This window comes from Scylla paramamosain, chromosome 28 (assembly GCF_035594125.1).
Source record: "Scylla paramamosain isolate STU-SP2022 chromosome 28, ASM3559412v1, whole genome shotgun sequence".
Classification (NCBI taxonomy): Eukaryota; Metazoa; Arthropoda; class Malacostraca; order Decapoda; family Portunidae; genus Scylla; species Scylla paramamosain.
This window is the reverse complement of record NC_087178.1, coordinates 5350724-5375000: the sequence shown is the minus strand read 5'-3', so window position 1 is coordinate 5375000 and position 24277 is coordinate 5350724. Positions and strand designations below refer to the sequence as shown.

The 24277-nt window shown below is 41.6% G+C and overlaps 2 protein-coding genes across 4 annotated transcripts; one reads left to right on the top strand and one right to left on the bottom strand.

Annotated features, from left to right (window-relative positions):
- Positions 1-2585: 2585 nt before the first annotated feature.
- Positions 2586-15780, top strand: LOC135114771 (protein phosphatase 1H-like). 3 transcript variants are annotated; one of them, XM_064030837.1, is made up of 10 exons: positions 2586-2964; positions 5501-5888; positions 6245-6387; positions 6659-7172; positions 7970-8110; positions 8736-8933; positions 9579-9761; positions 10336-10443; positions 10977-11134; positions 11564-15780. In XM_064030837.1, the coding sequence occupies exons 2-10, from the start codon at positions 5628-5630 to the stop codon at positions 12003-12005; spliced, it is 2148 nt and encodes a 715-aa protein (XP_063886907.1). In that variant the 5' UTR covers positions 2586-2964; positions 5501-5627; the 3' UTR covers positions 12006-15780. The 3 variants fall into 3 exon arrangements, with proteins under 3 accessions (XP_063886907.1, XP_063886905.1, XP_063886906.1); XM_064030835.1 differs by having other exon boundaries at positions 2623-2964; positions 10977-11140; XM_064030836.1 differs by lacking the exon at positions 2586-2964 and adding an exon at positions 3514-3631 and having other exon boundaries at positions 10977-11140.
- A 196-nt stretch (positions 15781-15976) lies between these two features.
- LOC135114776 (peroxiredoxin-like 2A) lies at positions 15977-20843 on the bottom strand. Its single transcript, XM_064030846.1, is given in 5 exon segments — positions 15977-16835; positions 17706-17976; positions 18531-18658; positions 19729-19874; positions 20689-20843. Coding segments are annotated over 4 exon segments (651 nt in total). The 5' UTR covers positions 19853-19874; positions 20689-20843; the 3' UTR covers positions 15977-16707.
- Positions 20844-24277: the final 3434 nt, after the last annotated feature.

The window sequence follows — 24277 nt, the reverse complement described above, 5'->3', positions numbered from 1 at the left end:
GTTTTTTTCCTCACGGTGACTGGACACTTTGGTCACCGTGCAGTGGACAAGTGAGCGCGCCAGACAGGTACACTTGACATAAGGGGGAGGGTATTAGGCAGGGGAATGTGTTGGACAGGTAAACGTGTTAGACAGGTGAACGCGGAATGTTAGTCAGAAGTAGTGTTACTTATCTATTCGTGACACTCAGCTCAAGTCACACTCTCTTTCTCTCTTCTCTATGGATTTATGAGCTTGCCAGAAAATTATAGCAAAATCCATGCGGCTTTTAACATTGTATTGGTCCTTAAGTACAGGTGTGTACAGACAAGCCACGTCCGGCTTGGGACACCCGCGAGCCTTCTCTCCCCATTTCTCCCACTGGCACTCTGTTCGGTAGCTTCTGTTTGTTGACGTGTGTTGAAAAATTACATAATGCATGGCAGTTGAAATAAACATGTTATGTCAGAATAAATAATATACATATGTTTACGGCAACAGCCTTTTCCCACACTGAGCCGCTTGGTTCCCATGCTGCAGCTAAGGGAGAAGGAAAGAGATGAAAAATGTATGTGGCTGAGCTCAGCCTGGCTCCAACGCTGTAAGTGAGGAAAGAAGGAAAAGAAAAAAAAAAAAACTAAGGTATGATACTTCCTACCCCATCTGCTCCTTACAGGTATACAGGTGAACGTGATAGACAAGTGAATGTGATAGACAGTAGCGCAGTGGACAGGTGAGTGCGGTAGACAGGTGAGTGTGACATATATGAAAGCAACAAACAGGTAAACATGACAGACAGGTGAACGTGAGGAACAGGTGAACACGGTAGACAGGTGAGTGAACGCTAACACACGAACTGCCTTCATAAAATAATGCAGAATGTGGCAGTCGATCAAGCTTCATGTATAACGATATTTCTTTATTCATTCATATCAAATTACACACACACACACACAGATTATATATATATATATATATATATATATATATATATATATATATATATATATATATATATATATATATATATATATATATATATATATATATATATATATATATATATATATATATATATATATATATATATATATATATATATATATATATATATATCCCTCTTCCTCCTGATCCTTCTTCGCCTTCTTCTCTGCCTCCTTTTCTGTCTCTTCCTTGTCTGTTTCAACAGTCACAGTGGTAAGGCGAAGCACTGTGCAGTAGAAACCAACACGCACCTCGTACACAACCATTACTCGTCTTTGTTTACAGTTCACATTAATACTTATTGTACTCGTCACAGATCCCACGCGTTTAATCACCTCATGAATACTGCATTACTCCGGCTGAGAACGTCGCTCCCAGTCATCCTGTACGCGAGGCAGCAGTCTGGGAACTTCAAGCAGGAGGGTCTTATGACGTAGATTCACGTGATAGCCAACCCTGTGCTCGGACCCTATTCTGAAACACCTCTGCGCCGTACCTCCACTACTTTGAAAGACTCTAGTTGAAATGACGGATTTTTAAGGATGTTTGTAAGGTATTAGATTTTTACTTTATTTACAAGGGAAACACCTAAATTTTTACTTTACTTACAAGGGAAACACTCTTGAGGCCCCTTGCTAATCGTTGCCGTTGTCTATTTCACTTGTCTTCGACTTTCTATACTGAAATCTGATGTTTACTTCCCAACATTGAATTTAAGAACATTTTATTAGTACATTTGATCGCTTGTCCTACCTCTGTTAAATTATTTCTAAATCCACGATTGACAATACCCTCTGAATATCATGTCTTCTTTATCGTTGCATCACGTCTAGACTATACAAATACGTATCTATACAATAATCTATACAATAAATACTCACATGCACGTACTCTCAGGTAAAGCAGTCTCAGCATACCAACACCCCCGTATAGCGTGACGTGGGAGCTTCGGTAGCCTGGTTATTATTATCATGGGGTTTGGGCGATGACTGACCACGGAGAGGTGTGAGGGTAGACCGGCTCGAGGCACTCCCAGACTCTCTCTCTCTCTGTGTGTGTGATATTGCCTGCTCTTATACAAACCCAATTACACAGAAACTAAATAATGACTTGTTTAATATATTTACAAACTTATTTTCCTTATCTATTAAGTGCGATTTACACCAATTACTTCGTTACAAGGAAGAAAAAATATAATATGATTAGTATTTCTACATTTCCTTTAATTATACTGTAATGAATAAAATTAAACTTTCCCCATGCGGTTAACAAATAAAAAAAATTGCAGCAGAGATGAATGATATATATATATATATATATATATATATATATATATATATATATATATATATATATATATATATATATATATATATATATATATATATATATATATATATTATATTATATTATTTCATTTTATATTATTTATTTATTTTATTTTTTTTCCTGAAGGATTTCCTGTCACATGACACACGCAAACGCGCACACTGGAGGAGACATGAGGCACACACACATGAATGAATGAACAAACAGTGCACGAGTTAATGGTAGAACAGGAAGTCTATACTGAACAACAGGAAGTCAATAGTGGAAGAAAATGAAGTTAATAGCGGAAGTAAATAAAGTCCTGAGGAAATCCCTGATATAAGAAAAAACTCCTTACTGGAAGAAAAGGAAGTCCGTGGTGGAAGAAAAGACCGCACACTATAGTCCCTCTTCCTCCTACTCTTCCTACTCCTCCTCCTCTTTTGCACAAGTTAGCCCTTGATGAAATTTTGTAAACACATTCTCTGTTACCGAGCTCTGTGTTGGCACTTCAGGACGCACCGTGGTTCTGTATTTCCTTGTGTGTCAGCCGTGTAACACCTTCAGGAAAGCCATCATCCCTTGGGACACACACCGGAGATCCCGTGGCTTAGATTACAAGGACCCTGTGGCTGAGGACCCCGTGGGAGGAATGAGGAGGGCGTGAAGGATCTGTATCTTAACAAGGGGGAGGTTAGTGAGTCTAGGATGTCAGGAAACGCACCTTATCGGGTATTGTAGCATGTTATCTATATGTATTTGCCGCCATTTCTGTATATTTATGTGTGTTTCTTTATGAATGATGTGTGTGGTGGTGGTCGCCGAGTGAGGGGAGGGTGCGGTCACAGGTGTGCTGGTCACGACACTCACCTGGGAGGGAGAGGTGAGTGTGGCTAACTTTTCATAAGGGTCAGTCTGGCTGGGGTGCTGTGGAGTTGTGGCGGGAAAAAGTGTGTTTAGTATGATGGGTAGGTGTGCTTAGTTTGTTTAGTGTGTGTGTGTGTGTGTGTGTGTGTGTGTGTGTGAGTGTGTATGTGTATGTGTGTGTGTGTGTGTCCCAGCTGGATAGGGTTTTCAAAGTGCTGTGATTAAATTTTTCATTCTGCTGTCGTTTAGTGTGGTAGGAAGTGAGTGTGTTAAGTGTGATGGGTTGGTGTGATAGGGGTGTGAGTGTGTGTGTATGTGTGTGTGATTATAATATTAATAGTTAATGGTTTATTTAAGTTGCAGCTGTGTGGTTGAAAATATACATATCAATATTGTGCCAGCTTACCAAATGATCTGTATATAATGACCAGTGACTACTAACAAGAACACGACCAGACAACCAAATCAGGAGTTTCACTGCTGAGGGATGAAGGTGACGAGAAAATTAGGATTGTTGATTTTGGTAGTTTATTTTACAAAAAAGGACAAAAATATAAATAAATAAATTGTGGTTGTTTAGGAAGCCCTAAGCACCCAGGCTAAGGAGGGGTGACCCTACCTAACTCTCCCATGCTCTAAATGGTGACTAGCAGAGAGGGAGTGATGCCTGTTCTAACCTGACATGAGACAATAGAACCCTGAGTGCTTAGCTGTGGATTGGTGAATGGCAGTGGGTGGAGGAATGTGCGTGGATGCCATGATGCCTGATTCTATGCCGTCCAAGAAGGAGATGGCAGGCATCACCCCAGCAGAGAGGGGTCAAGTGGCCTCACAATACAGCACTGGTGGTTAAGGTCATATCTGGGGGAGAATAGGTGACTTTTGTAGCCGCCGTTGTGACTGCCATTACCTCAAAGCCACTGTAGTTGCCACTAGACATGCCTGGGTAGGAGAAAGCTCGTCACTTCCCATGTCCAACACTGCCGCTGCTTGTCGTGGCCTGTCACGGCCAGTCACTGTTGTTTACTTCCTCTGTGTCCATTCACCATGTCTGCTGAAGGGTTGGGAGCACTGGATAGGCCACATGGGTTAGGGCAGAAGGTAGGAGTGAGGAGGTCTGCCATAGATGCAATCTGGGACCAGAAAGACGATTTCCCTGACTGGACAGCCTGTGTATCACTTTCTTCCTCTGTGGAGATGGTCCACCTGATGTGGCATTGTTCTCATTGGCTGTCTCTTCCTCTTGAACTACTTTTTATAATTGGGATTGTCTTCTCTTCTCCTTTTCACTATTATACCTATCCTAAATACTTCTCAACCTGGTTTTAAGAAAATTCTCTCAGATGATGAACTACTTTTTGTAATTGGGATTGTCTTCTCTTCTCCTTTTCACTATTATACCTATCCTAAATCCTTCTCAACCTGGTTTTAAGAAAATTCTCTCAGATGATCCTTTTTCGAGTTAATTCCCTCTTGGAAATGAACCAGAGACATGCCTCGTACGTGGTTTAAAAGGAGGAAAGTAGACGGAAGTGGGAAGATTTTTAGGACAAACTGATTTGCCCCCCAATCCAAATAATGAGATGAAATTTCATTCATTGTCCTTATTTCCCAGTGTGGAGTTGGTTGGCATGTGTCTGTGGGAAACTTTCTTCCTTCAGATGGCCTTTCGATGGAACTGTATTGATTGTTGTGTAGATAATGGTAAGCATTTTCATAGGTAAATGTTCAGGTGGCTGTGAATATAGATGAAGTGACAGCTTAGTTATCATGTCCAGCTTCTTGGGCTAACTGATTGAGCAAGTGATGTGTGGTGAGCATTATCAACTTGACTTCCGTGCGTGTCAGTGAACTGTACTTTCTCATGGTTTCTTTCTAATAGATGGGCTTGGAAAACTTGCCCAAAAGTTAAGGTAATTACTTTGTGGTGTATATTTTGATTATATATAGAAGAATAGTTGTTATTGTAGCTGTAGAAGTGTTGGTGCGCACATTCCAGCTGGCTAAGTGTAATGACATTGGTGGTTAGTTTTGCAGCTGGCAGGGTCCAGCCCCACACAAGAAGGGTATTTTCATTAGTTTAGCTTAGGTTCATAATGCCTTTGATGGTCAAGGGGTATAGAGGGCTCCCTATGTGTTATGTTAAGTTATGTTGATAATCTGGTTGGGGAGTTAAGAGGGATAGAGGACCTCTGTCAGGAATTAGACAGTTAGGTTAGGTTAATAATCCTGCTGATGGGAGTCAAGGGGGAAGGTAACACTGTTAGGAGTTGCTTATTGTTTCTATTTATTGCTTGGTATACTTTGAATAGGCAAATCTGATATTTACAAGAAAAATAGGAAATGTGTTTATGTGTTCCAGTGCAGCATGAGGCAGCCGTCCATGTAGCTGTGGCAGCTCCAAGCAGGTGCAGCTACCTTGGAGTCAGACAGGCCATGTGTAACTCATGATTGAGGCCAAGACACCATCAAGTCACCTGGTGTGACCTATGTGTGTTGAGGTGAAACGGAGAGACCCTTTCACTGCCACCACTACTACCACTGCCACCACTACCACTTCCTGCTGCTGCCGCTGCTGCCCACCAACAGCACCCATGTTGAATCGCTTCAAGACAGCACTCTACAATGTGGTGGGGAGCTTTGACCAGGCTGAGGGAGGTGCCCTGGGGGGCCTGGGTCCGGGAGTGACCTCTGGCCTTCCCACAAGCTCACTCAGCACCAGGTCCTTGACAGGGTCCATCAGAGACAAGGTACAGGTGGCACATTCTGAGGTTAATTGAAGACTGAGACTGTTATGATCTCTCCCTGTACATTGTTTATTGGCCTCTCTACTCACCTCTTAGGTATTCATCTTCTTTTCTATTCAATATCCACTATTATTTCTAGAATATTTCAGTTTTCTCCTTTCTGTTTCTCATCTTTACTCTCTGTTATTTCCCTTTCCTCCTTCAAGTTTCCTGTTTACTAGTAAAATGGCCTTGTCACCATTCTATCAGTCACCCCTCTCCTTTATCTTTGAGCACCTACAATTATCTGCTGCCCCTGAACATCCTCTGGCTAAATTGCTGCACACCCTCATCTCTCACCATCTTGCTTTCTTCTGCAGGGCCTGCGTTTCCCATACACACGGCCACACTTCCTCCAGCTTGGCTCTGAGGATGAGATTCAGGTGACAGCAGATCACGCCATTCGACCCATCATCTGCCCACGGGACATATCAAGGCTGCCGTGGAATAGTGGCTATGCTGAGTGAGTCTCCTTTCTTCCTTGCACAATTTCTTATTTCTTTTCATAGATGTAGATTTAGTCTTATATTTCCTGTTACTTCCTTATAATGGTTAGGGCTTCTCACTGTCATTTTATGTATCTTTTAAGAACATTATTGATACTGTATACTAACTTTTTGATCATAAATGAACAGTACATCAGCCACAATCTTGAAATCAGTGAAATGGACTGTAATAGAGTCATCACAATGTAATGCTCAGTGCTTGCTTAGTATTTTACTTTCCCTTCACAGAACCATCAATGCCGGCAAGTCCAAGAAAAATGAGGACCAAGCAGTGGTTCACGTCGGGCTCCTCACACGACCACTCCGGGTAGAGCAGGGAGCTCCATCCTCCACCTCATCCTCCTCTTCTTCCCCATCTACCTTACAGGATGCCAGGAGCACCTCAGTCAAGGCAGAACCAGTGGTCAATGGGCACAGTGAAGAGGTGCCAGATCAGCCTCAGGAGAAGACAGTGATGTTGCAGCCTCAGGGAATCCAGCATCCTCTGTCTGCCAGCCCTGCCACGGAGCTGATGGAAGGCTTCTCACAGGACCTCAGCAGTAACCCTGAGGACCAGCCAGGAGAGGGACCAGGGGGGATCAAGATAGAAGAAGGAAGTGCAGAGCCTCCTCCTCACGAGTCCCCTCAGCAGCCTCCCATGGTCCATGTGTCACTGCCATACTACCTCTTTGGGGTCTTTGATGGCCATGCTGGCTGGGGTGCTGCTGTGGCCGCTGCCAACCAGCTCCACCATCTTGTGCATGTGAGTCATTGTCATTTATATGCAAACAGATTACCTTTGCTCTTGTATCTGAATAAGTAAATGATTGTGACTAGTTCCCTTGTTCATTGTTCTGGTCCCTGCCCCAGATAGTGTACACCAGGATGTTTGCAGTGGATCACATGATGTATGTGGAAATAGAGACATTTTTACTGTGGAATTTTTAAATTGTTTGTGAAAGTAAGGTGAGGCATGGTACATGAAGAGGTTAGGGTAGAAGTAAAGGCTGGAAGTCAAACACCAAAATTACTTAGAAATGCATCATTTCATATATAAATTTTACTTCAAAAAAATTTTTTTTAATCTTGTACCTCATGCAATAGACATAATTTAAAATTAAAGAAAGGTGCTCTAGGTCCTTGAATATGTATGAAAGAATGTTGCCTTCTTTTTCTCATATATAAAGATGGGAAGGAAGTGAGTTCAGTGTTTTGACAATTCATTCAGCTTATTTATAATTCCTTGTGAATAATATTGCTAAAGGATTGTGATGTCATCTTGCATTGTTGTGTTACTTGAGCTGCTTTATGTGAACCTTCAACTTCGATAAGCCTTTCAGTGATTTATCAAACTTATATTGCTCAATTAATCTGCCATTCAGAAAATTCCAGTTCATTCAATGTCACCTTGGAGATTCAAGCATCAGGTCTCATTTGAACTATTTTTTCTTATAATACTGTGCTGTGAATCCCTGTGGTGAAAGAATTATCCTTAATAGGTTTATTCTGTCTGTCATCACAAACTTAGTTTGGTTGCTAATAAAAAATACAATTTGGCAGGAGAAATTGTGTGACGTGATTGACATCCTGATTCCTGACCCACTGGAGGAGAAGCAGCAGACCCCCATCTGGGCTCCTGAGAGAGAGGTCACCATGGAGAGTGCTATCACTGGTGCCCTGGAGAATGCCTTCTGGCAGATGGTAGGTTGGTCTAGCACAGAATGTGTTGTAAGAATGCTGTGTGAATCGCTGAGCTAGAAATGACATGTTGCAAATCTATGATATGAAATTTTAAGCTACTTAAGAGATTTGTTATGAAAGCTTCTTATAAAGATCTGTAGCTGTGAAATGTGCCGTGAAGTTAAAAAGAAAGACATGGGCAAATATGTACCTATTTGTTGAAATGATGCAACTTACAGAACTGTGGAATATTTTGGCAGGGCAGCATGGGTGATCTTACACTTGTCATGAATACATGAATACACTATAAAAACAAAGGCAAAGCTCATAGAAAAATTGTCACACACACACACAGTTGTACAGTTGTACAGTTGTGGTCAGAAGTCAGATAATGTCCTGCATCTGGTTCCTTTGTGTTTAGTGTTTTTCTCAACCTTAAGCCTTCTGATCTGCTGACTGTCTCTTTGACAAACCTGACAGAAGGCACATTCAAAGCATATGAGAGGGCTAAAGACAGGAAGAATACTAAACACAGTAAGAGTGGCACATGTTACTGGACCATTGACAACAACTATACTGTAATTGACTTAAAAAAAACTGAACTAGCAGGATCCAGAATAACCCATCTGCTGTCCCTCCCTCACAGGACCACACTATAGCAGAAGACAGGCTGAGGTTTCAACTGACTGGGGGATGCACTGCCTGTGTTGCTCTCTTCATCAACGGCAAGCTTTTCCTGGCCAATGCAGGAGACTCACGTGCCATCCTCTCCATGGGCGGTGTTCCACTACCCATGTCCTTCGACTTCACTCCTGAGACAGAGAACCAGCGCATCAGAAAACTGGTAAAGTCATCGTTGTGTTGAGGAGTTAGAGAATGAGGAATGTGTACACTTGGGGGGAAAGGAAATGTCAGTCTGATAAGGGTTGTTAAAGAATGAAAATAAGAACACATAATAGGAAGAGAATTGGGTGTGATATGAAACTATTGCAAACTAGAGGAGAGATGAGGAAAACAATTTAGAAAAGAAAAGCAACAAATTTTACTTTCATAACTTTACCCTTAGAAGGAGATACAGGAGAGAAGTATTAGTATTAGAAACATATTGTGTATAGAGAGATTATGGATTCATGAAAAAACTCCATTAACCTTTCATTTAAAAGTAAGGCTGATATAACTTACCTAGTCATTCAGTGTTTGTGCTACAGTCAGTCAGTATCAATCAGGGTACCACTGCCCCAAGAGACACTAGTTACCCTGTATTAATGCTAGAAAGTCAGTCAGTCAGTATTAAGCAGACTTTTCTAATGGTACTGCTTCCCTAATAGACACTGGGATATACTAGATAAACAGTTAGTCAGTCAGTCATTATCAGCAAGACTTCTAATTGAATCACTAATCACTTTGTATTGGTGCTGGCCAGTCAACCAGTCAGTATCATTCAAACTCTTAATGGTACAGCTGCCTCAGTCAATACCTTCACCACCAGGGGGCAATGCATCCAGAGCTCCTTGGCGGGGAGTTCACTCACCTTGACTTTGTCCGCCGGCCACAACGGAGGGACCTGGGCAAGCGGGTGCTGTACCGGGACCACTACATGAGCGGCTGGGCATACAAGACCCTCACACCAGATGATCTCAAGTACCCGCTTGTGTGTGGCGAGGGCAAGAGGGTGAGTACTGTGTTTTGTGGGTGTGATGAGTGAGAGTGGATGTGCATGGGTTGAGGAGGTTGAGTATCTTATGTAAGGGTGAGTGAGTTAGTGTGTGGTGAGAGATATCAGGGTTAAGTGTGAGGGGTAAAAGAGAAATATATATGATGGATTGGAAAGTTTGTGTGCATGTGGGTAAAGGAGAAGGTTGAGTATATCATGTGAGGGTGAGTAAGTGTGATAGATAGCTGCTAATGGTGGTACTACACTTTACCTGGTCAGACCCAAATGAGTTTCACTGGGAAGAAATATTAACTGCAGGCACTAGAAGGCTCCAACTTTATAGATAATCACTTTGGTATCAGTGGTATGTTTTCAAACCTTATCTGAAACTTGCACCACATCATGTATTGAGTGTGAGGAGCAGCTGTAGCTATCAAAGGGTTAAGTGTGAAGGATAAAAGAGGAATGTATGTGATGAACTGTAAGGTTTGTGTGCATTTGTGTGCATGGAAACAATTGCAAAAATAGAATATGTAACTTTGCACACTCACAGCACAGTACAGACACTTTGTGATGCAGTTCTTTTCCTCAGAGTCGCGTTTTGGCCACCATAGGGGTCACAAGGGGGTTTGGGGACCACGACTTGAAGGCTCAGTGTACATCTATTCCAATCAAGCCATTCCTCTCACCAGAGCCAGAGGTACTGAACACTCTTCCCTTCACTGTCTCTTTGCTCACTTCTCTTCCCTTCACTGTCTCTGCTCACTTCTCTTCCCTTCACTGTCTCTGCTCACTTCTCTTCCCTTCACTGTCTGCTCACTTCTCTTTCCTTCAATGTCTCTTTCCTCACTTCTCTTCCCTTCAGTCTCTGTTCACTTTTGCATTGTTTTCAAGTTTTTGGTCTTAATATACATTACCCAGTTGTGAAAAAACAATGAAATAAGTGAGTTTTCAATATTTCACTTTCATGATTTTTATTTGTAGTTATTTTTTTTATTTTCTATCAGTTTGTATTGAATAATTGTTAATTTTCTAATACATAAATCACGTCTTATTCAGTTTCCTAAACCAGCACCCACTCTATATTACTCTTCAAAACAAACTCCTTGTTCTGAAAAGTTTTAGTTTTTAAAAAGGCTAGTCATATTTCTTTGTCATTATTACTACTCATTTGTAATTTCTGTAAATGGCTGTAAATAAATTTCAAATGTTTATTTCTACATCTTCCCAAAGGTGCGAGTGTTTGATGTAGAAGCAGCAGAGCTCACAGATGGAGACGTCTTGGTGCTGGCAACAGACGGGCTATGGGACATCATCTCCAACGAACGAGCGGTGGCCATGGTGGGCAAGTCCCTCTCTCATTTCCCGCCTGACCACCATGACAAGCACAAGTACAGGTAGCAGGGGAGGCTGTACCAGAATCTCCTGTTTACATTCATTTGGGTGTCACTGCATGGCTGTAGGATGTGCAGTGTTGTGTTGGTGTAGTAAAGGCTGTGCTGCTGGGTGATGTGAGAAAGTGATGTGTTTTTATTGTAGTTGATGTGGGAGTTTGTGGGTGTATGTTAAAAAATGTTACATACATTTCAAGTTATATATGAGAAGTTTTGACATAGATAAGTAGTATTTCTTTGCCCTCCAGCAAGAAGCAAGCATTTCCTCATGATATTTCTTACTAGTCTTATACATCACTTTCATCTGTCTCCTCCCCACCATCCACAAACCCAACAGAAAAGACCTATCATATTTATCATTTCCTTAGTTTTCTGGATCCTTTTCACCCACCTCACCACCTGCCACTAATGCTCCCCATCCCCCAGGTACACCAGTGCTGCCCAGGACCTGGTCATGGGGTCACGTGGGAAGCTGAAGGAGCGTAATTGGCGCACGAGTGACGACAAGCATGCCACCATTGACGACATCACTGTATTTGTAGTGCCTATCTTACCTTACCAGGAAGAGCACCGAGCGTGGAAGGCCAGGCAAGGCAGGCCTCCTAAGGGAAAGCAGGCAGCCAACAAGGAGAGAGTTGATGCATCAGACAATGGCCATGCACCACCTTTAGTACCTCCTAGAAACCAGGACAGCCATGAATGTTCCTCCACTGAGAAACACAACCCACAGGATCCCCTCAGCACCTGGGAGCCACCAAGCATGGAAGCCTTTGACCTGCACCCTCAGGAGGACCATTTCAGGAGTGAGATGGACACAGCACAAACACAGAGGAGTGAGGAGCCACTGCGAGACTCAGACAAAGCATAGTAGAGATTGGTGGGTCGTGGATTAAGGAAAGGTGAACACTAGTCTTGTTTCTGGGTCTGAGTCTGGCTTTGGTGGCTTTATGGGGCAAGGAAGGGAATCATTGGGGCTGTTCATCATCACATGTTGAGTGTTGACCTGTTGTTGCTGTGAGAGAGAGAGAGAGAGAGAGAGAGAGAGAGAGAAAGAGAGAGAGAATGTGTGAGCATATACTTTCTCCTGAACAATTTCTTTCTACCAAAGAATTGTTATGTTATGAAAATATTTATTTCTAGATATACACAAGCAAATTTTGTAAGTTATAGGAGTGGTGTGTGTTATTGTATAGCTAAGTAGAGGAACACAGACATAATCACTGAGGTGTGACTCACCATCACCTTAGGAGTGGCACTGCAATTTTTCTTGATTAGACATACAGTTTTTTCAGAATAGATTACATCAACAAAGGAAAGGGGCAGCCAGAAACTCAAACACACATGGTCATAGCCAGAAGTCGTGCAACTTACTGCACTCATATTCACTGTGTTTAGTGTTTTTCTTCAGTTTTAAAGTCCTAAAAAGCTGAAAAAACTTCCAAATTACCTAATACAATCTCTGTTTTTTTTAATGCCTTACACAGTGGCTAATTAATTCATTGGTGTATTGGCTTCACTATAAATCTGTTCCCTGTCTCAAGTCCCTGGTTTACTGACATTCTCCTTGAAGCCCAACTAAAAGGCTCCTAGCAGATCACAGGATTGAAGGGAAACAGTAAATACAATGGAAGCAGGTGCAGCAGATTACTCAGCTACTGATTTTGACTGTATCTTGGTGACTATGAGAGCTTTTCAGAGGAAGAAAAAGAAGACATAACTGCAGTGACAGCCCAGTGTAGTTATTCAGATGCAGGGCACGGCAGGATCACCCAGGTCTTGTCTTTACAGGGTGAGAATGTCAGAGATGGCCATTAAAAAGTCAAGGTTCTAGCAGTGCATAGCTGGTGAGGGACCAAGGGCAGTTAAAACAGTTGGTCATGGTTTTGCAAGTACTCATCCTGTCCTTTGATTCATGGTGTGTAGAGTTACGGGCAATGATAAACAGGTAGAGAATGAAGAACTGCAGTGAAAGAGTGTTGGTAGCTGAGTGAAGGATGGGAATAAAGCCTACATGGCCATTGATGTGGCAGTGCTGTGTGCATATCATGCTGTGTGCCAGAAGGTAGACATTGTGGTTTGCAGTGTTGACAAGTAGTGTTGTCCTGATGTATTTGGAGGCTGTATAGAAGGTTTGAACATCTAATAGTCTGTTTGAAGATATCTTAGGTTAAACTTTATTTACTCACAGGTCCTGCTGTTGGGTTAGGGAGGCTGTTGTTGATAGTTGCAGTCTTAAGTTGTGTAGCTATGTGTGTCCAGTTAACAGGATGCACAACAAAGAAAAACTCTACACAGGTAGTGGATATGTCAAGACCTGTGGAGCCGAGGGTACAAATACCTTATAAGACAGTGTACTGAGAACCTGTGCATTGCTCAGCACTTATTAGAACATTCTTATTTATATTTATTGTAGAGTTCTATGAGAGGATGCTTGTGGTTTAGGTTTAGAGTAGCTGGTCTTCATCTTAGCCTTCCATTCTCTCCTGAGTTTCTCTTATAAATTGGTGACATTGAAGAAGAAAAGCCTGTCTCTACTTTACTTTACTACCAGATGTTGCTAAAGTCTTTTCAGGTTCTTTTCATATCCTTATTTGATTTTTATTTGGTTAACTTTTCAGGTTTTTTTCATATTCTTATTTGATTTATACTTGGTTACCTATTTATTGCTGTTTTACCATGATCGCCTTCCCTCTTCCATGCCATTTTTTGCTACATGGATTCTCATTATTGTTTACTTGTTCATGGCATTTCTGCTTTTTTTCTTTTGCTACTGAGTTGGTTGATCTGATGCCATTATTTCTCTTACATTACATATTTTCTATCTCATTTTGTGTGTTAGTGGTGGAGGGTGTGCATGTGTGTGTGTGTGTGTGTGTGTGTGTGTGTGTGTGTGTGTGTGTGTGTGTGTGTGTGTGTGTGCGCGTGTGCGTTGTGATGATGCTGATGAGACGTCTGTCATAATAGGTCATATTTATGCACAATTATTTATGTTTCACTGTATTCCAAAGAATGACAACCATTCCTTCGTTTAGAAAAGTGTATGTTTAAGGCTATGTTTAGTTGTGGATTTGCAGATTGTTAAGCTACACCCTCTAATCTTTCTTATTGTTATAGATGATTATATGCGATGTTTACAGTATTTATCTAGAATGATTGTCGGATGTTCCCATATTACAAGGGCAAGGAAGGATGTATATTTCATTTTATATTTTCTGTCTTCTTGGTAGTAGTATATCTTACTGTATAGATGACATTACTCTGTACTTTTATTTATCTATTTTTTTTTTATAGTATCCTTTTCTGTATGTGTATGTTTGTGTGTGTGTGTGTGTGTGTGTGTGTGTGTGTGTGTGTGTGTGTGTGTGTGTGTGTGGATGTTTTTGTGTGTGTGTACATGTACGCACCATAGTAAGTTATATTCTGGACCTGGCCAACCAGCACCTGAAATACTGAGCATCACACAGATTGGGTGTTTGGTAGTCAGTGCCAGCACACCTGTGGTACTCAGAGGCTCACCTGTGGTCCATTCATCCCACCCTGAGCTTCTCTCACAGCTGCAGCCACCACTGTTTAGATGCCTTAGAATACCCTGCTGTTCCACTCACTGATTCCCTTTGTTTTCTATCTAAATCACTGTCAAATAGCACGCCAACACTCCCTCCCGTGGGGCTGGATTAAAAGGATCTCATTCACAAGTGACGCCTTACTGGTTGTCATGAATCACACAAGTACACAAGTTCTGAGTTTGCCAATCATTCTATCACATATACTTTAACCTCATTAATCAGCATCTCTCCATTTTACCTCAGACTATAAGAGTGGCAATACATTAAGTTAATTTGGTCCTTGTATAAGTAAAGTAGGAGGGTGCAGTGATAAGAGAGGAAGGCAGTGGTGTGTTGGTGTATGCATATGGCTCATGAATCCATACATTTGCTGTCAGAATGATAAAAGTGTCAGTCGCTGCAATATGCCTTGTCATTTGAGTGTGACTGGCTGATATAAAGTGCTCAGGTCACCCACTGTCACCACAGCAGCTCAGAGTATCCCTCGTCCACGTGTTCCAAGTAACGGTGGTAAATACTCAGCACAGCAGCCACTACAGTGGACGTGGATGGTGGTAGTGTCTGCAGTGCTGCAAAGGAGAGACTTGGCTGTGACCAGTGGGTGGTGTATCAGTTTTTCCTTCAGCATGAGTAAATTTTGTAGTAATGAAGAGAAGAAGAAAATGAGCAAGTGTGTATCGTGGTAGCTTGGAAATTTCACTTTAATTATTCAGCAATTGAAATACTACCACATGTAAATCTGTTTGAAAGTCACATGCTGGCTGTGAGAATTTTAATAATAATTGTTTTTACCACTACATATCTGGTGTTTGGTGAGGGGAGGGGGAAGGGTGTGCCCCTGAGGAAGTGTGTTTAGCCTCTATAGCCTTGCCTATATACTGTTCCTTGGTCAAAATATATGCATCATATACATTAATGTTATATAAACTTACTGGGGAGGCTGCTGAGGTAGCATATAGAGGGGCTATGAGAGAGAGAAGGTTTAGCAGCAGTATCTTATAACAGCATCATTCTGAAACAATTTGTGTTCCAAAATGAATGATTTTTAATAGTATGACAAAATAAATCTTTTGTGAAGACTGTAGTTTCATAAAAAATGCTTCAAAATACTATTGTACACATAGGACTAAGTGAAAATCAATTACTATTTAGATTTGCCAGACTGTTCGGGATTACGGTCCTTGCTCTAGTTGTGTCTGGAGCTGAAGCATGAAAGGTGGTCTACTAAGTGAAAGTAGGAAGCCTGATGTGTTGCTGAAGGAAACATAACATACTTATTACAAAGAGATTTTATTGGTATCTTGTACAATGGGATGAAGGGGGATGTTTCTCTTGGTGGTGGTAGTGGTGGTTGTGTGTGTGTGGTGGTGAAGGGTGAGGTAATTTGCAACTCTGGATCTCAAATTTCTTCCAGCTGCAGCACCTCTACTGAGTTTATGTTACAACCTTCACTTTACTTGAGGCCTGGAGCTGCACGACCATTCCCAACATCACATACACACTCACACACACATCACTGTCAACATCACCAAGCTTTACAGAGGCTCTTCAGTTTACAAAAATACTATAAACATACATTTACATACTTAAACAATAAATAGACACACACACAAACGCACACCAATCAAGGACGAGGTATATGGACACAATAGCTACCACTGTTGCCATAATTATAGCCACTTGTGTATTGCTCTCCAGTAACTGCCCAACTGACTGACTCCAGGGCACTTTTACTGCTTCCATATCAGATAATGCAGTTGACTAGCTAAATATTAATGGTAATATTTGGAGAAGTGTAATAAACTGAACATTTACTGGCAAACTACACTCATAACAAAAAACTGTACAACAGAATGTGGCAACAAGTCTATGTACAGCACAACAATAACAAAAAAAATAACAATACAAAACAATGATAGTATTTCTTTGTGGTAAACACGGTAAAATGAAAACCAATGACGTATTGCTACCATTTCCATTTAACACACATACTGATTGCATTTTCTAATCACTTGGTGTTTGTAACTTGGACAATGCCTCCAGAAGCTCAGTGGAGTTGTGGTGGTCGCCAAACTCCCTCTCTCGGTGTTCATACAGGATTCCTTGGCTGCCTGGACCCAACAAGAACACACCTGAGGGAGGAAGATGCTATAATGTTGATGTGTGTATTGTATGATTATTTTTTCCTATGCTGAAGTACTGTTGTTTCTATTATCTTTGGTCTGTTCTGCAAGGTTGTGGCCAAAAGTCGTAATGTGCCAAGCTCTCTTCTGCTATCTTTGGTGTGTTCTGTAAGGTTGTGGTCAGAAGTCTTAATGTGGCAATCTTTTCTGTTATCTTTTGGTGTGTTCTGTAAGGTTGTGGTCGAGTGTTTTAATGTGCCTTGCTCTCTTCTGCTATCTTTGGTGTGTTCTCACAATACAAAATTTGACAATAGACATTTTAAGAAAACCAGAGGACATGGGAATGAGGAAAGGCACAAAATACAATGGAAGTGTGGAAGATTAAATGATATTTAATTAATATTTTCAGTTCTCTTGGTTACTGAAAGGTAATGTACGAGTAAATGAGAACACCACACTGACGACCCCTGAATCAAGTCCTCATGGTCAGGTAAGATATTTAGCATCATCATCATCAGCTCATATGATTGCTCCACAGAACAAAGACCTCTCCCAGGTTTCATCAGTTGTCTTTGTCGCCTATCAGTCCATATCATGCCACCCAGCAACTCCTTATCTTATCCCTTTATCTTTGTCGCTAAGTTGTTACTATGGCTTTCAAACTACGCATCTGGCATGTATCTTTTAGCACTTGGGGGCCCTCACAAGGTTAATTTTCAAAGGTCACAGGATATTATTTGGGTTCTTTGCGGTATTTCTCCCAGAGATAATGCAGAATCATTAAATTATAACTAGAATCATGGAAACAACCTTGAAAATCTTTATAACATTCACAAGAGTCTGGTAAAAATGTCTGAGAATACGATGCATCATACTTACTGCCCAGCAATGATCCATCTCCCTTCAGGTTGCCCTCGACACCCTTGCTGGTGGCACGCCTTAAGTTCTGCCACACACTCCACCTCAACATCCCCGTCACCATCATGCGACGCTCCTCAGGGCCAAAGAACCTCTTCTCTACATCCAGGAGAAGATCGCCCTTGAAATACGGGGCGAACTCGGCAGCGCCAAGCTCTTCATGGAGAAGGGCATACATAGGCACTCTCTTAGCCTCGAAGTGTTCCTTGAGGCTGGAGAGGGCTTGCGCCTCCTGAAGAAGGGCAGGTATGTGGTGAGACTTCTTACTGCTACCACTACCACTACTACTACTGCTACTACTACTACTAACCACTACTGCTACTGCTACTACTACTACTGCTGCTGTTACTGTTACTACTACTGTAGTACTTTTACCACTATCCCTTGTACTACTACTACTACTACTGCTACTACTACTACTACTGCTGCTGCTGTTGCTGCCACTACTACTCCTACTACTACTTATTATGCTACTACTACTACTGCTACTACTACTACTATTACAGCTATCGCTTCTACTATTACCAAAATAATAATGATGATGATGATTATGATGATGATGATGATGGTGGTGGTGGTGGTGGTGATGATGATGATGATGATGATGATGATGATGATGATGATGATAATAATAATAATAATAATAATAATAATAATAATAATAATAATAATAATAATAATAATAATAATAATAAAAATCACACCTAAACCAAATCTTCTACCCCTCGTATCCCCTTGCCTCGAACACGCCACGCTGATCACGACCAACAAGTGCACAAGACTCACCTCCCTACACAAAGATCATCCGGGCCTCCTCACAGCCATCACCACCGCCCCTCGCTCCCGCCACAGTTCCGCGCCCAGGATATCCTTCGCGTCGGCAAGCCGCTTCAAGGGAGCGTCACTCAGCCATTCTGCAAAAGGTGGTTGTTGCTTCAGAGAGAGAGAGAGAGAGAGAGAGAGAGAGAGGCGAGAGAAGGTTGCGTGCTGAAGTGCGTGAGGTTCGTGTGTTGGTTATTTTCTCTCCTTCAGCTTGACAGTGATTGGTTTGCGTGTGTGATTACTTTCTGTTTTCCTTAGAGATTCCACGTAGTATAGCATAATTCAGAGTGTTAGTCCTTATTTTTTTTTTTTTTTTTTGACAGCTTTGCGCCCAAGTCTTAAGTGCGTGCGTGCGTGCGTGGGAATTCCGGAAGATCCAGTTTATTTATAGTGTGCGTGAGGAAATGAAAGCAAAACAGCCGGGTAATTGAATATTTCCTTGTTAAACCCTGACGTGCATGGCGTATCGGGTGCAGGCAGCGTCAGTGTGTGTCAGGGAGGGCGCCAAACACGAGCACTATTGGACATGTTATAACTCACAGGCACGTTCCCCATTACTCGGCCCGCATTCTTGAAGCGCTTTGTTTCTCTTCAAGGTTGTTTTCAAATGCCCCAGAAATGTTTGGTTGGGATAACAACGATGCTTTTATTCTTTTCTTGTTGATGATGCATAGTCCTTGTTGAACCACCGTTGTGTTTATGAAAATACCCCTAAAAGCTCCAGTAACTTCCTTTAAACTAAAAACAAGACGCCAAAACGTGCTTGAGAATCTATTGTCCCTTTGTTGTTGAGGCGTGAGGGGAAAAGCTTGTAACTTACTTCCATAGAAAACAAGGAAAAGGGAACTGGATGAAACTACAGACAAAATAAAAGTAATTGGATGACATTGCTGTTAAAATAAAGATAAATGGGTAAAGGTGCAAACAAAATAGCGGAGATTGCATGAACAGAAAAGCAAAACTTGTATAAATTTTCAAAAAAAGAATTCGCAAAAAAAGAACGTCTTTCCTGATAAAACAAGAAAAAAATGCTGGATAAAGTTACGGACAAGATATAAGTTTTCACAAAGAATGAAAGAAAGAAAGAAGAAGACAGTAGAAAGGTAAAGACATGAAAACCAATCCGTCATTATGTCATTCACTATGTATCAGAATCACTCACCTGTTGTGGCTTTCTGGGGTGGAGAGGAGAGCCAGTCGAGCGGCCTGTTACAGTACGCCACGAACCCCGTCAGCGCCCCCGTCAGGATCCACGGCCAGTTGCTCACCATGACGGACAGCGACATACTGCGCCCCGCGACCCTCTGCCTGGAGAAGAGACGGAGAATTGTAAGATTAGATTGTACGTACTTGACATAATTGGGTGAAGTACCTTCCTCATTTAAATTTGATCTTCCCTTGCGCAATTCAGTGTAAGAATGAGTTTGAAATTAAACCGGTGATTTTAATGAGGGAAGTAGGGTGTCTGGAGGTGATTTGATAATTGTGGAGTAAGTAACTAATGGTTCCTAAGTGTTAATGAGTCAGATGTGCACTGGGATAACACACACACACACACATACACACACACACACACACACACACACACGTCTACACTCGTGCTAACTTTTCAAGGTTAAGAGCACTGATATAGGTATGGCTGAATGTCATCTGTTATTAATAAGAAACACACACACACACACACACACACACACACACACACACACATATTAGTCAGCTCTCGCTATCTGTTTCACAAGCTGGCAACGCTCAATGTGTTTTGTATATTTTCGCATTGCTTCACAACTCGCGTCTTTTCAACAGTTGCACCACACTATGAGACATTCACAAACACAGTCTCCCTTCTGACCTTGAGTTTGAGCCCGCTGGTGCAGAGATAATAACCATCATGCCATGGCAAGAGAGAGAGAAAAAAAAAAGTATGAAAAGAACACACACACACAAAAGCACAAACACAAATCCGCATGGCAACTACAAAACTTAAAAACTACGACGCGATTTCGCAACGGTTTAAAATTCGCATGGCTATAATCAAGGCCCATGTGTCGTAATATATAACAAATACACCCAAAGAAAAAAAAACATAATCAAACACAATTCACTTCATCTTTCCAAAACTCACTTGTCAAAAACAGCGAGGGAGGTAGTAAACAAGAGTAAGGTTATGGAACACCAGTCACTCCCCGTAACCTCCACTGGATGGCGTCCGTGCGGCGAGCGAGTGAAGTCTGCTCTGACAAGCCCCGAATGCTGGCGTCCGTTATATTACACTTGCTCGGGGAAATACTGGAGAGTTTTAAGTAATTTTCACGGTTTTACCCCGCGCTGTTACACGATTTCTTCAAAAGATGAGAAGAGGATGTCACGTTCACTTATTCTGGGACTTATTCTGGGTTTGTGTTTAATATTAGCGTTCGATATTCAGGTCAGTTATATTGTTGCCTCTTCAGTATAGCAAAGGAAAAGATGTGTGTGTGTGTGTGTGTGTGTGTGTGTGTGTGTTTTTTTCAATAGTTCACGTGGGTTCCATTCATCCTTTTCTCTCATTATATTTTTTTTTTCAACTTTTTATTAGTATTGCTGAATGATTAGACACATTGTGTCTTTCCCCTTTAAAGTCTTACCTATTGATTTTCTAACACTAGACAAGTATGAATTGATAGTTCTTGCGTTTTGACAAGACATTACATTTATTTCTGTGAGTAATGTACAGGAAAAAAGGTAAAGAAAAATGTTAGTTTAAGCATTGCTTACCTACCCACCTTTAACATACACACACACACACACACACACACACACACACACATATTCACGAACAAAATGTCCGATGAGAAGAAAAAGGCAATGAAACGTTTCAAGTGATGAATTCATCATTGCTTGGGTGATTAACATTCCTGGAAGCGAGCGAGCGAGCGAGAGAGAGAGAGAGAGAGAGAGAGAGAGAGAGAGAGAGAGAGAGAGAGAGAGAGAGAGAGAGAGAGAGAGAGAGAGAGAGAGAGAGAGAGAGAGAGAGAGAGGGGGTGCTTAAACTTACATCCTTGTAAAAAAAAAAAAAAAAGGGTTATGAAGAAATCTCAAGTTTTCAAACTGACCTATTTCCTTTTCCTTTGAATCTTGCCGGGTGGAAATGGAGGAAATGCATGAAGCAACGTGAATCTTGACCTTTCTGCCACAAGTGTAAAGGTGTGCCGTATACGAGACACGGGAGAGAATAGTGTCCTGATTGGAAGAGGAAGAGGTGTATGAAACTAAGCTCATATAGTTAGACTGTTCTCTCATCTCATCAAAGACCACGGAGGTGATTAGATGGGTTCTCGTGGGTTTGTGTCTCATTGACGGTGAAGATTTCTTTGTTAAACTATCACTGGAATCATGAAACACTACGAAACACTATATAGCAACTTGCACTGAAACGCCTTAGAGGTAATCGACAAGGTAAGACACTAGAACGTCTTTTAAATATCGGCTTTGATGCTTTGTCATAGTGAATGCCCACAGAAAACGGAGAGACGGAAAGATAGAGGGAAATGACTGTGCTATAGATAAGAATGTAGAGTACAAGGCCACGGATGTTAGTTGACCGGGTATAGTGTACAGAAAGGATGTATTAGAGGAAGTGTGTGTATGTAGGTACAGTGCAATACGGGAAGATGCAGGAAATATAGAAAGTAAGGAAGGAGCATTAAGGCAGTCAAGGTATTCTGAGTAGACAGAGAAGACAGGCAAACATTTCATCAGCCATCCGTGTTCCGGGCAAGCTCACCAACGTCCTTCGTAACACCCTTTGTGGCGCAAGTTGGGTGTACTGTGTGTCTGTCTGTGTGTGTGTATGCCGGCCTGTATGTCGGTGTGTCTGTGTGTCTGGGTGTCTTGAGTAGCTACATGGCTGTTTCTGTAGCAGTGTGGCTGACTGTCTGGCTGTCTGTCTGTCTGAATTTCGGTTGCTTTATGTAAATCAGGATTTAAATCTGTCTCTCTCTCTCTCTCTCTCTCTCTCTCTCTCTCTCTCTCTCTCTCTCTCTCTCTCTCTCTCTCTCTCTCTCTCTCTCTCTCTCTCTGCTATTACCACTAAGGAATATAGCTTCTACACATATATTCCTTAGTCACCACTCCTCGTACCCCTCTTGTTCTCACGGTCATTGAGAGGCACCCGTTTACACAATAGGAAGAAAGTGGCACTAACATATCTAATCGAAATAATAGAATGGATTGTCCCGGCTCGTATCTTTTCCCGATGTGAGGTATGAGGAGAACTCCCACCACCCCTCCTTCACTTTCATCTCTCTCCTGGAAGCGCGGCGAGAGGTCATGCCTTGTACACACCCATTAGGCAATCGTGGCGAGGGGCGGGGTGGCGAGAGAGAGAGAGAGAGAGAGAGAGAGAGAGAGAGAGAGAGAGAGAGAGAGAGAGAGAGAGAGAGAGAGAGAGAACAGATTGACAAATAAACAGGCATGCAGGCAGGCAGATAGACAAGCAAGCAGACAGATAGATAGAAGATGAAGAAACAAACAAAATTGAGACAAATAAACAAATAAACAAAAGAAGTAAACAAATAAACGAAAATAAAAGTAAACAGACAGACTGACGGGCAACTCAACAAACAGACAAACAAATAAACACAGACAAACGCATAAACAAACAGAGGCAAATAGACGGACGAACACACACAAGAACAAACGAACAATACGACAAACAAACAAACAAACAAACAAACAAACAAACAAACAAACAAATACCACGAGCGCCAGGCAGGGACATCTTGGCTAAACTAAACACGGACGCAATCTGCCAGACGCTAATTTGTAAAGGTGTGTGGTAAAGGTCATTACCACCGCACCTTTATGCGACGCGTCCCTCGTCCTTGGCGCCTCGAGTTTTGTTACGCAAGATCTTTCTGTTTATTCCACTAAATTACTCACTTCTCCACGAAACAGTATCTTATTTATTTCCTATTTACTTTGTTATGTAAGAGGGATTCTGGCCAGGGGCTACAAAAACGTACGATGAAATGCTCATTAAGATGCCTGTTCCTTAAAATCCTATGTAAAGCAAGATGGATTAGCCAACACTCGGGAAATGTCTTAAATCACAACATGGACCGTTCAACTAATACGAATACAAGAACATCAGGAAATTTAGCTGCAAGAAGCCATTATGTCTAAACGTGTATAGTGGCAGTCCTTGTATATATATAAAAAAGAAGAAAAAAAAACATGTCTATTGATATGAATACTAATGGAAGGTATTATGCTTGAACCATTTAACTAATAGGAATACAAGAACATAAGAAAATAAGGGAAGCTGCAAGTAGCCATCATGCCTACACGTGGCAGTCCTTGTATGAAACTATTAGCATGACTTCTCATACTGATGAAAGTGTGTGTTGCATTTGGGTATAGTTTCGCAATGCACCTCTTGAGCAAGCGAGTATTTTTAATCTTCTAGTACCTGTATGTTTATTTCCCTCTCTATCCTCCTCCCCCTCCCCCGCTTATAGTCTCCCCCACTATTATAACATTTAAGAATTCCGGGACAGTTTGGGATGCATCTCTTGAATAATCGAGTTTAAATCTAGTTCATGTGCTCTACTTTTCTCCCAGCATAATCGTCTAGACCTACTTAACAATTATCACACCGCCTTTTACGTGCAAGATTAAGCCGTTGGTTCCTTTGAGTATTTCGGTCTACTTAAGAAATGCGTTTCTTAAAA